The sequence below is a fragment of the Xyrauchen texanus genome, chromosome 23, assembly GCF_025860055.1.
Source record: "Xyrauchen texanus isolate HMW12.3.18 chromosome 23, RBS_HiC_50CHRs, whole genome shotgun sequence".
NCBI classification, from domain to species: Eukaryota; Metazoa; Chordata; class Actinopteri; order Cypriniformes; family Catostomidae; genus Xyrauchen; species Xyrauchen texanus.
This window is the reverse complement of record NC_068298.1, coordinates 16157730-16172267: the sequence shown is the minus strand read 5'-3', so window position 1 is coordinate 16172267 and position 14538 is coordinate 16157730. Positions and strand designations below refer to the sequence as shown.

General features: G+C 34.6%; 1 protein-coding gene across 2 annotated transcripts; it reads right to left on the bottom strand.

The window, feature by feature from the left end:
- Nucleotides 1-74: 74 nt before the first annotated feature.
- On the bottom strand, nt 75-4911 carry cnot7 (CCR4-NOT transcription complex, subunit 7). Of its 2 annotated transcripts, XM_052089042.1 has the most exons (7): nt 4767-4911; nt 3611-3819; nt 2994-3187; nt 2680-2841; nt 2240-2384; nt 1610-1720; nt 75-1296 (listed from the first exon to the last, which is right to left on the bottom strand). In XM_052089042.1, exons 2-7 carry the CDS (start codon nt 3725-3727, stop codon nt 1165-1167), a joined length of 861 nt encoding a protein of 286 aa, XP_051945002.1. In that variant the 5' UTR covers nt 3728-3819; nt 4767-4911; the 3' UTR covers nt 75-1164. The 2 variants fall into 2 exon arrangements, with proteins under 2 accessions (XP_051945002.1, XP_051945004.1); XM_052089044.1 differs by lacking the exons at nt 3611-3819; nt 4767-4911 and having other exon boundaries at nt 2680-2912; nt 2994-3103.
- Nucleotides 4912-14538: the final 9627 nt, after the last annotated feature.

Sequence of the window (14538 nt, the reverse complement as noted above, 5' to 3'; positions counted from 1 at the left end):
TAAGTCTGAACAGACTTTGGATATGTAATAAAAATCTGAGGCTTTTATTTCCAAACACTCTAAAAACAGTCACTCTTTTTATTGCATAATACCAATGTGGCTATTGTACACATTAAGTTGAAAGACAAGGGGATGAGGGGGAATTAAGAGCAATCATAATCATTCACCAAATCAGACTTTCAACAAAAAAGACAAGCGGTGTTCAAGCATTCAATTGTCTATAAAACCTCAGATTAGTTAACACAGCATTTATTCAAATGTTTTTTTAAGTACATGCAGCAGATCTAGGCAACACAGAATTGTAAAACAATACAATACAAAACAAAGAAAATAAAAGGAGAAAACCCCAAACAGCACAAAATGTGCACTATTCAAAAACCAGCACTTCAAGTAAAACGAATTTAACTGATACAGGTACTTGAGTTGGCTAAGATTATTTAAGAGGCATTATTTCTTAAATGAATAAAAGGCTTTGAATGTTTTAATACTAAATACTACAAAACCTTTAAATCTCTTTTAAAAATGAAAATGGAAAGACAATCTTGATACAGAAGTATGAGGTGACCTCAGATCACTTAAATAGTGGCAGTTACATTATCACTCTAAATTTACTTTTGTGGTAAAATCTGTGCTAACCCAACATAAAGGGTAAAATCAGTGCAAGGCTTCACTTCACAATTACAAGTGCCTGTATTTCCTTGTTTCTGTGAGATCCTCCATCTGTCTAAAGTTATTGCAAATTGTAAGAAATCAAAACTCCTGTGATCAGGGAATGGCAGGTCACGTAGATGACTGGCATACTCTGTTTTGCCAAATTAGTCAGTGAACTATGCAACAGTACACAAGAAAAACAAATACAATAAATTAACAATAAAAAATGAACATAAAATGTAGCTTAATATTAAGGCTGAGCTGTGGGGGAAAAACTAAAACACCAAATGGTTCCTCTTCTTTAACTATAAAAGATGAACATTGTGCGAACAAATTTAACCCAGAGAAGGCAACAAAGGGAAGAAGTTTTTTCTCTTCTGTTAGATGGGAGCTTTAAAGTGCAAATTCCTATAAAATATCTCATGAAAAAAAAAAAAAAACAAACAAAAAAAAAACAAACCTATGTTTAAGCCCTGTATATGAGGTTCTTTATGGTGAGGGATTATTTTTGTGTCATGACTGCTGCTTGTTCGCCTCCTCCTCATAGGCATTTCCGGTACCATTCTGGACATAGGATGAGCCTGAACCCAGTCCATACAAGTGACCACAATACTTAGCATCATCTATGTGATCCTCAAAAAACATCTGCAATGAGAGTAGATAAGTCAGTTTCTGTCAGTACAGTCTATTATGCTGGATGCCATGCAACTTTACTGTCAGTAATAGGCTCAATATATAAGACAAGGACAATGCTGAGAGGGAGCCTACAGGTTGTAAATTGACTCAACTAATTTCCTCGTAATCGAATGCTGCTCTAACTTCTCTCTGGCATAGTCTGTATCATTGAGTGGTTGAGTTACTCATTTCCACACTAAACAAATGTTTTTTTTGTCTTTATATAGACTTTTGGTATATTTAATAAGCACACGCTTAGATGATTTCTCAGTTGAGGGTATACCTCTCTCATCTTGAAGAATGCCATTCCTGTGAGAAGTGAATCAGACCCTGCCTGATGCTGAGGTCCAATTCTCTCCAGCTCAAGTTGCTCTGCCACCTCCTGCAGACCACCCTGAACAGCAAATAATGGAAATTAGAGACTGATTACATCTATTTACATTGACTACTGCAAATTGAACAACTCCATGTTATACATATTATTAAACAGATCGTTCTGGTCCTGTATGTGTAAATACAGTGTTTCAGTCTGCTAAAATCCAAGATATTGGGTAAATTCCAATGGCAAGTTTGTGCTCTTGAAAGGCGAGGGGACACTATTCGAAGTGCCGTTCCAAATGAAAGTGAGCAACTTGATCTCTTCAAGAAGTGAATATCTAGTGTTTACTTCAAATAAGTAATTTAGCTGTTTATGATCACGTTACTCCTCTGGGAGGCGCATCCTTGTTAATCATTTTGAAAACTAAGGTAATTTTGTAAAAATGTTACCTGAGATATAAACCCAACGGGTTGCTTAATTAAACATTGTATTGATGAATGTGGTGTCATCCAAAAGTATCAAATAAGATAACAATCTCTAAAGACAACAACCTCATGCACATTTCAAACATTACATAAAAAAACACTAAAATACCTTCAGGTTCTTACAGCTCTTCATGAGGTATTTCACATCATAAATGATGGGAAAAAATAAACGAAGAATCTCGAAGAAGTCAACCTCTTCCTCTGGTAATTTTGAGTTGGACAAAATTTTTATCAGGTACCCAAAGTCATAGCCACTATTTGGGAGACACAAAATGTGCTTTAAAATAGGTGTATATTTGAATACAATTTCATAATTCCTACTTAATGGTTAATCAGTAGCTAATGTTTGGTAAAAACATTTTGATGCAATATAAACTTGAAAACAATAGATTTCTGAAGCCGGGCAAATTTTTCCACTATTATGCAAGTAAAACAGTAAACAAAAGCATGTACATCCATTGGCAAAAAAAAGCTCAGTGTAGGTGCACTATTAAGGAAGTGACTTGAATCTCTACTTGTATTCATTGCAGTATTGTATTTTAAAATTACCTATGGAATGAGAGCCACTTGACCCCCTCACAAAGCACCACACCCGAGGTCATTAGCAGCTCAGCAAAGTACAGTGTCTCAATGCCTTCCTCCTCATGCTTCTTAAACTGGATACCTGACGAAGTGAGCAGCTCAATGGAATCCTGTGCATACATGTCTTCCCTGCAAAAGACAGTACCGTTGGTGTAATGTCCAGCTTTCATAAAGAATCACACTGATGGTTATGGATACACCTGAAGACGAGAAAAGTGATCTTGTCATATGTCTTCAACATTAAGTATGTATACAAAAAGAGTGCAAACTGTAATGCTTACGTGAGGTTAAATTTGAAATTAAACTGCCATGTTGATGTCCCTGGTGGGTATTCACCCTGATCGTTCATAAATGTAAGGCCAAGCTGGATGATCTTTAACAAGTCAACGTTACACCGTAGCAGTTGGTACTGGTAATCTGCATTGCTTCTAAATTCTCCAATAGGTCTTGCAACTACACCTGGAAACTCTGTATCCTACAAGAACAGACAAAATGCATCATTAGGTGTTAAGGTACCTTGGATATACACAATGCAAGATCTCAGGTGAAGGCAGTGACTTGACATAAGCATATCAATATGTACTAGTAGTGCTGGAATTTCAAGTGGATTCAGTCTTTAAATAACATTGGTACATCTCATATTTAATTCAGATTTCAAAAACACTTTGCACAATATCATTCTGGCTATGATGTTGCTTGGTTAACAAAAGTGTATCAAATTGCCAATGTTTGTATATTATAAAGTTAGCATGTTTCCAACTGCAATCGTACATTTATATGATGATTGTGTATTAAAAGCATTCACAGACCATGATGAACCACACTCACTGTACATTTTGCAGACACAGTGGGTATCTTCTGTGCTAATGGACACATACTGTTAGACCTTCAAGCTCACCATTGCAATGTAGTTGTATTTTCGGATCACCTGTCGGATCCTATTGAGCTCCTCATCCAGGTTGCTGGCCCAAACCTCACATATTCTTTGGCTATGATCCACAGTGGCTGCGGGCATAGTTCCACTCTCAGGTGCACGGCATCAAAACCAAACAAACACTTCCCAGGGGATATTTTCATGAAATAATAGTCACCTTTTCCCTCTTTTACCTGTATTAACATAAAATTACACTTACAATCAAACTATCATGAGGCAGCAAATTTACATCAGCACAAGAAACTTTCCAGTCTGAATGTTCTGTTTGCCTTAGATTGTACATTCTGCAATGGACACATATTGCATTTTCTACTTAGTCTTCAAAAAAGTCTACATAAATTCTCAGATTTATATGCACTGTAAGTGTCTTTGCTTTGAGGGCAATTCAACATCTTCTGCCACAACCTGGCTGATTTACTGAACTATTGCTCATGTGTTTACTGACTTGAAACTAGATGTTAGATGAGTGCTCTGTGATCATTCTACAAATCATAATAACTATAAACAAAGAGAGACTTCACTAGAATACTCCATATGCTGTTTCCTGCTATTTCGACCTGTACTTAGCAAACATAACTACTCATCTACCATTCTGCTTCATGACAGCATATGATTAGGACATAATCAGCCCACAAACAGCACTTGACAAAACTGAGAGTGACTACACATTACAAGTGCCAAATGACACAACTTAGTCGCATGCTAAATGGAGGAGCATTAAAAAAAAAAAAAAAAACGAGTAGGCGGATGAATGGCAGTGTGCCAAAAATGCTTTTGAACACATGCACATTTTAGAGCCCTTTTAATTCAACGTATGCCGTTTCGTTTAGCTGTATGTTCTTCAATGCATGAACCATTTATGGAAGTTATGACAGGTTAACAGAACCAGCTAGCACAACTAAACATCGAAAACGTGCTGAAATTATGAGTATATACTCAGCTTTTTGGCGGTATTTGTAAATAGTCCCTCTTGTAAAATGAGAATGGTGAGTGAATAAAGGAGTACTGTCTGGTGTCGGGTTGAATGTTTATTTGTGTAAGTGGCTAGCGTGCAAGCAATTAGCCTAGCCACTTTGGCCTGTTCTCGTGATCAAAGTTGACTTTTCCTATCAGGACTTACCTTTCCTCAAACAAGGTAGTTACACTCAAAGCGTATACTGTGATACACTATCACCTTGTTTAGAAAGGACTGGGACCTTGCTCTTGACTTTTATATAGTTTTATTGGGTTAGCACCGATATCAACAACCAGCCGCATGCCACCTCTGAAACTACATCACAACGCTTCAGCGTAACGTCAACACACCACGAGGGGGACCTTTCAACTGCGCGTGGGACAGTTTTTATATTCTGCATGCCGAATATTATTACATCCACAATAAAAAATTTGCCAACAATAAACCAAAATCTTACTCTTTTTTTTAGAAATTGATATTGTGAAGGAATCTTTAAAAATGATTGTAAATAAGAAAAATTAAACCTTACCTTAAAAATTAAACCTTAAATCTTGTTTTGAGAAATTCAATTCTACCATAGAGCACCTTGTAATTTACTATGTAACATTTACTTTACACAATCAATAATTGAGCAATAATTACTCTTTTACATTCTGTACCTTCTACTACCTTTAATATTTTGCAGTTTATTTCCTCTTTTTTTTTTTTTTTTTTTTTTTTTTTTTTTTGCGGTTATTTTTAATTTAGGCGATTGACATTGTATGTTTGAGTTTAAAGTTTGTCAATGATAATTTGGATTATGATACTGGATGTATTATTATTATTTTTTTTGTAAATTTGTTAAATGAAAATAAATGTAAAAAGAAAAATAGAGAAACTGCTTTGACACATTACTATATATATTGTAATCTTGCCCTTTCTTTCTTTCTTTTTTTCTTTTCTTATTAATTTCCTTACTTTGATTTATATTCTCTTGTCACTCATCTGGTATCTGTTTACTTTATTAGTCTTGTTTTATCAATGTTTAGGTGCTGTAGGTGTTTTTTTTATTTATTTATTTTAATTGAATGACATATATAAGACGTACTTATTACCAGTCAGATATAATTGAATTAGATACCATGAATAAATAAATAAATAAAAATAATAAGTGCCATGAAACATCCCACCTGTGTCTCTGTAACGGCCCTAAACTCGATAAACAGCGGGCCGCGGTCAGAGCGTTTGCTTAGCCAATCAGAAGGCTGTAACTGAATTATGCTGATTGTTATTGTATTGTTACATGTTTAAAAAAAAAAAAAACGGAAATAAACAATGGTTTCAGTTTAGTGGATAATTATAATATAATGCTCCCATAACTACTGTATGATTGATTTGTCCCATCCACCACCCACATATATAACATAACAGTCTATAATATACTATAAAATAATATACTATAATTTGGAGAATTGGGCAGATATGGGTTTTATTGATCTTGAATAATCAAATTTGTGTTTCTTTGAATGTTGCCATAATTTGATATCTATATCAATATTACAAAATTTGTGACAGATGAGAGAGTAAATCTGCAACTTGGAATCTGCACCGTAACGAACACCTGATTATCTCCATCTGATCCTTCAAAATTATTGTCAAGAACATATTTTTTCACTAAAGTACCAAAACTGCTTGAATAAATACAACTTAATGGAACATTCAGTATGTGTGCCGCATCTAATACAGTATATCTTATTTGGTGTTGTAAGGTTTTTTTATTTCTTTCTTTCTGTAAATAAAAAACATCTACTGATTACAATGAAGTTGATATGAGAATGGTGAAAAAAATAATTGAGGGGATCTCAAAATCAATAACATACGTTATGTAAATTATCATTTCAAACCAGTACTTTTCCAAGTAAAATGAAAATAGCTCTATAAAACTGGGGATAGACACAACTTCACAAATTACAGGTCTGTTTCTCTACTTCCACAATTCTCCAAATGTTTTGAAAAATTGTTCACTAACAAATTAGACACATTTTTAGATAAGCATAACTTACTTTCTGATAGTCAATATGGAATCAGATCAAACAGCTTGACAATATTGGCATTAATTGATTCAATAGAGGAAATTACAAAAGCCATAGATCATAAAAAGTATGCAGTTGGAGTTTTCATAGATCTTAAAAAAGCTTTTGACACAATCAATCATAACATATTAATCAATAAATTGGAATGGTATGGGATCAGGGTGTAGTATTGCACTGGGTGAAAAGTTATTTAAGTGACAGGAAACAATTTGTGAAGTTGGGGGAATATTCATTGTCGTGCTTGGACATTGTTGTGGCATCCCTCAGGGGTCAGTACTGGGTCCAAAAATATTTTTGCTTTATATAAACGACATTTGTAAAGTATAAAAAATTATAAAATTAGTTTTATTCGCAGATGACACTAATATATTTTGTTCTGGGGGGAATTTAAAAGAGCTACTGGAGATTACCACTTCAGAAATGTGCCAATTAAAAAGTTGGTTTGAAATTATCATTAAATATTAATACAAATAAATGCATGCTGTTTGGTAACTGTGAAAGTAGTGCACACGTCCAGATACAGGTAGATGGTGTGGACATAGAAAGGGTTAATGAAAACAAGCTTCTTAGGGTGATAATAGATGACAGAATAAACTGGAATTCTCATATAAATCATGTAAACAATAAACTTTCAAGAAGAATTTCAGTACTGAATAAAGCAAAGAATGTTCTAGACCACAAATCACTCTACATTCTTTATTGTGCTCTGATATTACCATATTTAAATTATTGTGCAGAGGTTTGTGGCAATACTTATAAAAGCAGACTAGCATCACTATATATGTTGCAAAAAAGAGCCATAAGGATAATTCATAATACTGGTTATAGAAATCACACAAATTCATTATTTTTAAAATCAAAGACATTGAAATTCACTGATCTGGTTCATTTAAAAAACAGCCCAAATAATGTATAAAGCAAAATACAACCTACTCCCTGGCAGTAATCAAAAACAGTTTTTTAATCGAGAAGGGTGATAAAAACATCTTTGTGTCTGACCAATTTTAAAAAGTTTTTGTATTTCTATATATATATGAGTGAAGTTGTGGAATGGATTAAGTTCAGTGATCAAGCAATGTCCAAGCATGACCCAGTTTAAAAAGCAGTATAAAAATATGTTTTTTACAAGGTACAGGGAGGAAGAAGGGTTTTGACTAAGGGGTCACACAGATTATTTATTCTTTATGGTGGATATTTACATATGATAATATGTGTTTTCTTTGTATTTTTTTTTTTTTTTTTTGGTGTGTGGAAATAAACAAATATACATAGTAATTGTAAGAATATATTAAAATAGGATTAAGATGATAGAATTATGAAGCCAATTTGATGATTATTAACTAGAGGTTATGGAATGATTTTCCGGACATTATTCAAAAGGAATTGCAAATTGTATTTGCAATTGCGTTTTCAATTTGTGGACGCATAAAATGTGACATAATCCAAACGCAATTGCAAATCGCGCATTACCGTTTGCATTTTCGTTTAAGTGAACGCACAGTGACTGCCAGATTTCAAATGGAAAAGCAAAGTCCGTTTGCAACTGTGTTTCCCATATCTTACGAGTTTTGGCCCTGTCATATTTAAATAGCAATTTCAATTACCATGTCTGCTTTTTCATTTTCTCAGCGTCGCGTATGTAGCCAGCCAAAACTCAAATGGAATACTAATTCCCTTAGTATTTCCATTGATGCCTTACACGGAAACCTGTCAATCAGGGTCAAGGGTGGGATTATGCTATGGGGCGTGTTTGTCTTGGGAAGAGACGTCACTCACAGTCGACGGTCAAGATCAAATAAACCGGTGTCTGTTCAGGGCATCACCTCTTTATTTATTTTGTATTTATTTTAATGTTTATTTGACAGGGACAAATGCATAGAACATTGCTTTATAAAGAATAGGCCTACAAAGTAGATGCCACGCATACATGTTTCTAGCCATGACTAATTTGCAACCCCTGTCCCTGGTTAGGCTTATAAATTTAAAACAAAAATTACAGAGTATTGAGTTTAAGATTTATAATTAATAAAATACATACAACAAATACATCCCATATATGAAATAAGATATGGGCTTAAGTAGATGTGGAAGTCACTATAAATCAAAGTCTAGACACCTTTAACAATACAAAACAAAACAATACAAGAACACAAAAGGGTGCATATGTCTGTGCATGCTCACATATGCAACATTATGTTTGTATGCACTGTGTTATGTCCTAAAAAAAAATCTACTCTGTTTTTCTGAATTAACGACTTAATTATCTCAGAATTACGAGATAATTTTTCATGGAAAAAAAAGTTTTTGCTCTGTTTTTCTGAATTAACGACTTAATTATCTCAGAATTACGAGATCATTTTTTATTAAAAAAAATATTGAGATCCCTCAAAATCCTGCCAGGAGCTCTATTTTAGCTGGATTGCATGGAAGTAAACATGTCCCGCCTTTCAAGTTTAATCCGGTTTTATTTTACTTTGGGTCTGAGACAATTTATAGAGATATATTTTAAACTTGGCCTTCAATACAAAGACATTACTGTCTATGACATTTGTAATACTGTCATGGCTGAGACACGCTTTGATATTCCAAAGGACACTAATCAAGCAATAGACTTGTACTTGCATTTAACACGAGAACTACCGGAATTCTAGAACTACTAGAATGGCCATAGTGGTCATTCTGACCGTTCATACTAGACTGTACCAAATGTCATGTCATATTTACATTCGAAACTTCTATTGAGGTTTTAGAATGAAGCTTCTAATGTCTGTCGTCATATTTTATGGCGTCATCACCCTAAAAATTTATTGAATAAAATAGAATAATATGGATCAAATGGAGCGCATGCTAACACGAGATAGTCCTACATAATACAATCTTTTTTGTAATATATAATAGTGCTAGACTAATTAAATACATAGGCCTATATATATTATATATTAGCTGCTAGACTGCCCCGGAAGGTGCGTGCCTCGCTTTGTTTACAGCAAGTTTTTTCCACCACACACTCTCAGAAATAAAGGTACAGTGAGGGTACAATTAAGTACTTTAAGGTACAAATTTCACAAATGTGCCAGCAAAGGTACAAACATGTATCCAGCTGAGTACCAAAAAGTACTTTTCCAAAGAAAAGGGGTACACAATGAAATATGCATGGTGAAAGGTACATATAGGTACCCTTTGAAAAGGTACATTGTCATATAAAGTAATAGTTAAGGTACAACATTCACAAATGTACCATTAAAGGTCCTATCGTGTTCCCATGGGGTACTAAGAAGTACCTTTCGGGTACACATCCTGTAGGGTACAAAAAAGTACCTTATTCAAGTCAAAGGGTACACTTCCTGTGGGGTACTAAGAAGTACTTTTCAAGTGATAGGGTACACAATCCTCTGGGGTAGCAGCTACTTATGCGTGCCTTTTCTAAGACTGATAGAGCCTTTGTCATAATTTGTAAACAAGTCTGCCGAAGAGAAACGGGTATTTCTCTCTCCCCCACCTCTGCCTGCTGCGCTGTGGCCGTGTGTGTGTGTGTGTGTGTGAGCCCCGGCGCCAGAACATTTTAACAGGGTGTTATAAACAACTAAGCAGTCAAAAATAAATAAAATTACACCAACCTGCCTGCCAGAAGAGCTGGAGTCTGAGGTGCTTACTGTCGTTGAACCTGATAGGCTGATTCAATACAAATCTCCGCCTACCACCTGTCTGACGGTCATGTCATGTTTTTGCCTGATCTCTTATGCTATGATTAAAAATCGATCAAATTTAAAATGAAAGAATAAATTTATGTTTCGTTTTTCATATATATATTTTTAAATGAGCATCCCATTTTATGTCATATTATATTTATTTAAACAAGCCCCCCCCCCTTGACGCCGGGCCTGGTGTGTGTGTATGGAGTTTAACTCCAAAAAGACAGTTAACCACAGGTTCCCGTTAATCTTATGATGGACATGTGTTGTGATATTTAAACAAACGAACCGTCAACGGTGAAATAAAAGCCTCTTATTTACGAGACCGGTCTGAGACAGCGGGGTCTCTGAGCAGGACTGGCCAAGCGACGAGCTAGCGGCCGGGGCAGGCGCCTGCTGGCTGTCGCCTCACTTCATGGAGCTTCTCAACTCTGAAAACTTTGAAGCAAATTGTTAATTCGGCATCAATTTTCACAAGACTACCTATATTCGAAATCTAAACAGTTCATTTCTCGCCTAAAACATTCTCATAAGTGAATTTAGTGCTGAATAAGATGGCGAAAATTGTTAAAATTGTTCTGTTGTTGGTCTGTCTATGACTGGCTGTTTTTTCGAGCCGGTATATGCGTTCAAGGTCAGTGGTCACGCCTCTTTCTTTCACTCGGATTGGCGGCAGTCGCTTGATGCTCAACAATGGCCCTGTCAACTTTATCCTCAAATGAGCTGATCCAAACATTGATAGAAGGTGGTTTAACTATGACAGAAGGAGAAGCGCAGAAATTCAGAGGTGAGTAATACGTAATATTGATTAAAGTTGGCTGATCAGCATTTGCTAACGTGATGTTAGCACGTTAGATCAAGCTAACATTATATCGGGACTTATTTGTAAGTTACCACTAACGTTCGTTACATGTAGCTAGTTGTAAAGATTGTAAAGAATAAAGCATAATGTTAACTGACCTTAGCTAACGTTTGCCAGTCAATTCAGCTGGCTAGCAAGATAGCTTAAAGTTGACTACAGTTATCGTTTCCCTCATACAGCCAACGTACTCAACTGAAAAGTTGAGTTAAAGTTAAGTTGATGCCCAAATAGCGCTGCAGCTATGTAGATAATCAATTATGTAAGTGTTTAGTGTACGGGTATTGTATATTTATATGTTGAAGATCTTGGATGTTGTTCGATTCCATTTGTGCACGTGCAGCTGTGTAACACAGTTTAACGTTAGAAGATGGCGTCCATGTTATGTACGTTAGAATTCCCGGGTCTTCTCTACAGCAGTGTTTCTCTAACCTTTTTCAACATTGTACCCCCTTTGAATTGGTTTTTTAAGCCAAGTACCCCCTAACCAATGCAAAACATTTTTGGTAGAATTTTTTTTTTATATATAAAGAGGAAGAATACAGCCCCGATATTTACTAAACAGCCTTTTTTAAGGCGAGACACTACAGGTGAATAGGGTATTTTTTTTAACTAGCAGATATCACCATGAAACTTTCCCAGTTGATCACCTACATTAAGATGAAAAAAAAATATTTTATTATCTAATTATATATAAAACGAAATCTGAGTATTGGAAAAAGGCAGGTTCAAAATTATTTTTCATTGTGTTCACATATTAGATGGGGAAAAAATTACAGAGGGATTTATGGATATCTACTTTTGTTATCCTGTAAATCAGAATATACTGCCAAATGATTTTCGCCATGTTTTTTGGAATAAAATAAAAAGTTTGGTGTATATAGGTGCTACTGAAGTGGAGATTTTGGACTTGGAGTATGAGAGAAAAGTCATTTTGAGAAAACAGGCTTTAAAGATTTAGCATCAGCCAATGAGATTCGCGCATTTAGAGTTAAATCCCCCCTTTTACTTTCACGATTGGTTGCTGATAAAAAGAAAATGACCATATTTGGATCCGACAGCATTGTACAGGAGAGAGAGAGCTTTCTGTAGGGTAAGTGTACCTATTAAGCCCACCAAAATCTAAGTCTAGGTTTTTTTTATAGATATTGACATAGTTTATAAGAAAAATAATTTGTTAAAATGCAAGATTTATCTCTCATTTGAAAATGTATTAATTAGTTAATGTACAATTTAGAATATAAAATTAAGATAATTTAGGAATAAAGTCAGAAGTCTGGCATGGGCTTAATTGGTAATTTGGCACCATTTAAGCCTGCATGTGTTCCAAATAAGCCCACATCCTCATTGATTCACAAAATATAAAAATTAATTGATTTAAAAAAAGATAATGTTTTCTTTTAGAAATGTAATATATGTTTACAAATACATGCATGGAGCTTAAATATACTGTGGACTTTTTATTGTGCCCACATTGAGAAATGTTTTCATTCAAGATTAGCTTGTATTGGCTATAGTTTGCATGCGTTTTGTGGCACTGTACCATTTAAGCCCATCTTTAAAAAAAGTTAATTTATGAAAATAATCTTCTCTACAAAACAATTTATGATGTATTTATTTGTAAATGAATGTAAAATGAATCACAAAACATTTAGTGTTTGCAGTTCACATGCTTAATTCTTTGGCAGTCCTTCTTTTTGTAAGGCTAATGGTTTGACCTAGAGATTAGCTTTGAAGCAAGCTAATAAAACTCATCTTTCCATTTAAAGGAACATGATATAAAATGATAAAGTATTATCTGTTCATACACAAAAAACAATACATTTAACTCTTATTTGACATATCAATGTAGTTACCAAAGAAATGGCTGAAAATTGCAGAAATGTGTTGATTTCTGAAGGGTCCCGAAAAAGTTTTGAGGACTCAACATTGCCAAATGTGATTGGTATGCAATAAAAAATGCCAGGTAAGTAACAAATCACTGGATTGGTTAAAATAATGAGGAGCATAAAATATTCTTTTATTTTTTTTATTTGACTTCAGAGTTGAAAATGGGCTTAAAGGGTACATGGGCTTACACTTACCCTATGTGATGACAGGGTGCAGACAGCGATCGCGGAGCAGCATGTTGATTTAAAACGCCAACTTTTGATGAATTTATAATAAATCTACAGATGCAAACAGACAAAGTGTAGTAAAATAAAGACCTAAATGTGTATTTCAGACTTTTTTTCACCACAAGTCTGAAAGAAGACATGTTAGACAAATATCCCAAAATCTCAAAATTGACCAGTGAAAAAAAAAAACGCCTGCCGTGTCTCGCCTTAAAGAAAAACATTTAAATGCTACATTTCAAATGTAGAATCCTTCACTTCATTCATTATTATAGTATAATTATTGTAGGAATTAAAAAAAAATAATTCACATACCCCTAGTATCCCTAGGGGTACACGTACCCCTATTTGAGAAACACTGCTCTACGGTACAAATGAAATCTGTGGGAATTTCTGAAATGTGGACAACCAGTTACTGTGTATATACCCATAATGCATGAGTAATGATCAAATTCAATGTGCTATTTATTCTGTAGAAAATGAAGTGGATGGAGTGACGGTACACCTGGGCTTAACTGACTCAATGTTAGACCATCTATTCAAAGGCTCGCCCTGATAGTCATTGTTGCATAAACATGACATTTGGTACAGTCTAGTATGAACGGTCAGAATGACCACTATGGCCATTCTAGTAGTTCTAGAATTCCGGTAGTTCTAGTGTTAAATGCAAGTACAAGTCTATTGCTTGATTAGTGTCCTTTGGAAGATCAAAGCGTGTCTCAGCCATGACAGTATTACAAATGTCATAGACAGTAATGTCTTTGTATTGAAGGCCAAGTTTAAAATATATCTCTATAAATTGTCTCAGACCCAAAGTAAAATAAAACCGGATTAAACTTGAAAGGCGGGACATGTTTACTTCCATGCAATCCAGCTAAAATAGAGCTCCTGGCAGGATTTTGAGGGATCTCAATATTTTTTTTTATGAAAAATGATCTCGTAATTCTGAGATAATTAAGTCGTTAATTCAGAAAAACAGAGCAAAAACTTTTTTTTCCATGAAAAATTATCTCGTAATTCTGAGATAATTAAGTCGTTAATTCAGAAAAACAGAGTAGATTTTTTTTTAGGACATAACACAATGCATACAAACATAATGTTGCATATGTGAGCATGCACAGACATATGCACCCTTTTGTGTTCTTGTATTGTTAAAGGTGTCTAGACTTTGATTTATAGTGACTTCCACATCTACTTAAG

Excerpts from the sequence above, each read along its gene's own strand:
- cnot7 (XM_052089042.1), bottom strand. The coding sequence starts at position 3,727 with ATGCCCGCAGCCACTGTGGATCATAGCCAAAGAATATGTGAGGTTTGG. Across the intron at positions 2,842-2,993 it reads AATTTCAAATTTAACCTCAC|GGAAGACATGTATGCACAGG; the intron begins GTAAGCATTACA and ends TGTCTTTTGCAG. Across the intron at positions 1,721-2,239 it reads AGAGCTGTAAGAACCTGAAG|GGTGGTCTGCAGGAGGTGGC; the intron begins GTATTTTAGTGT and ends TTTGCTGTTCAG.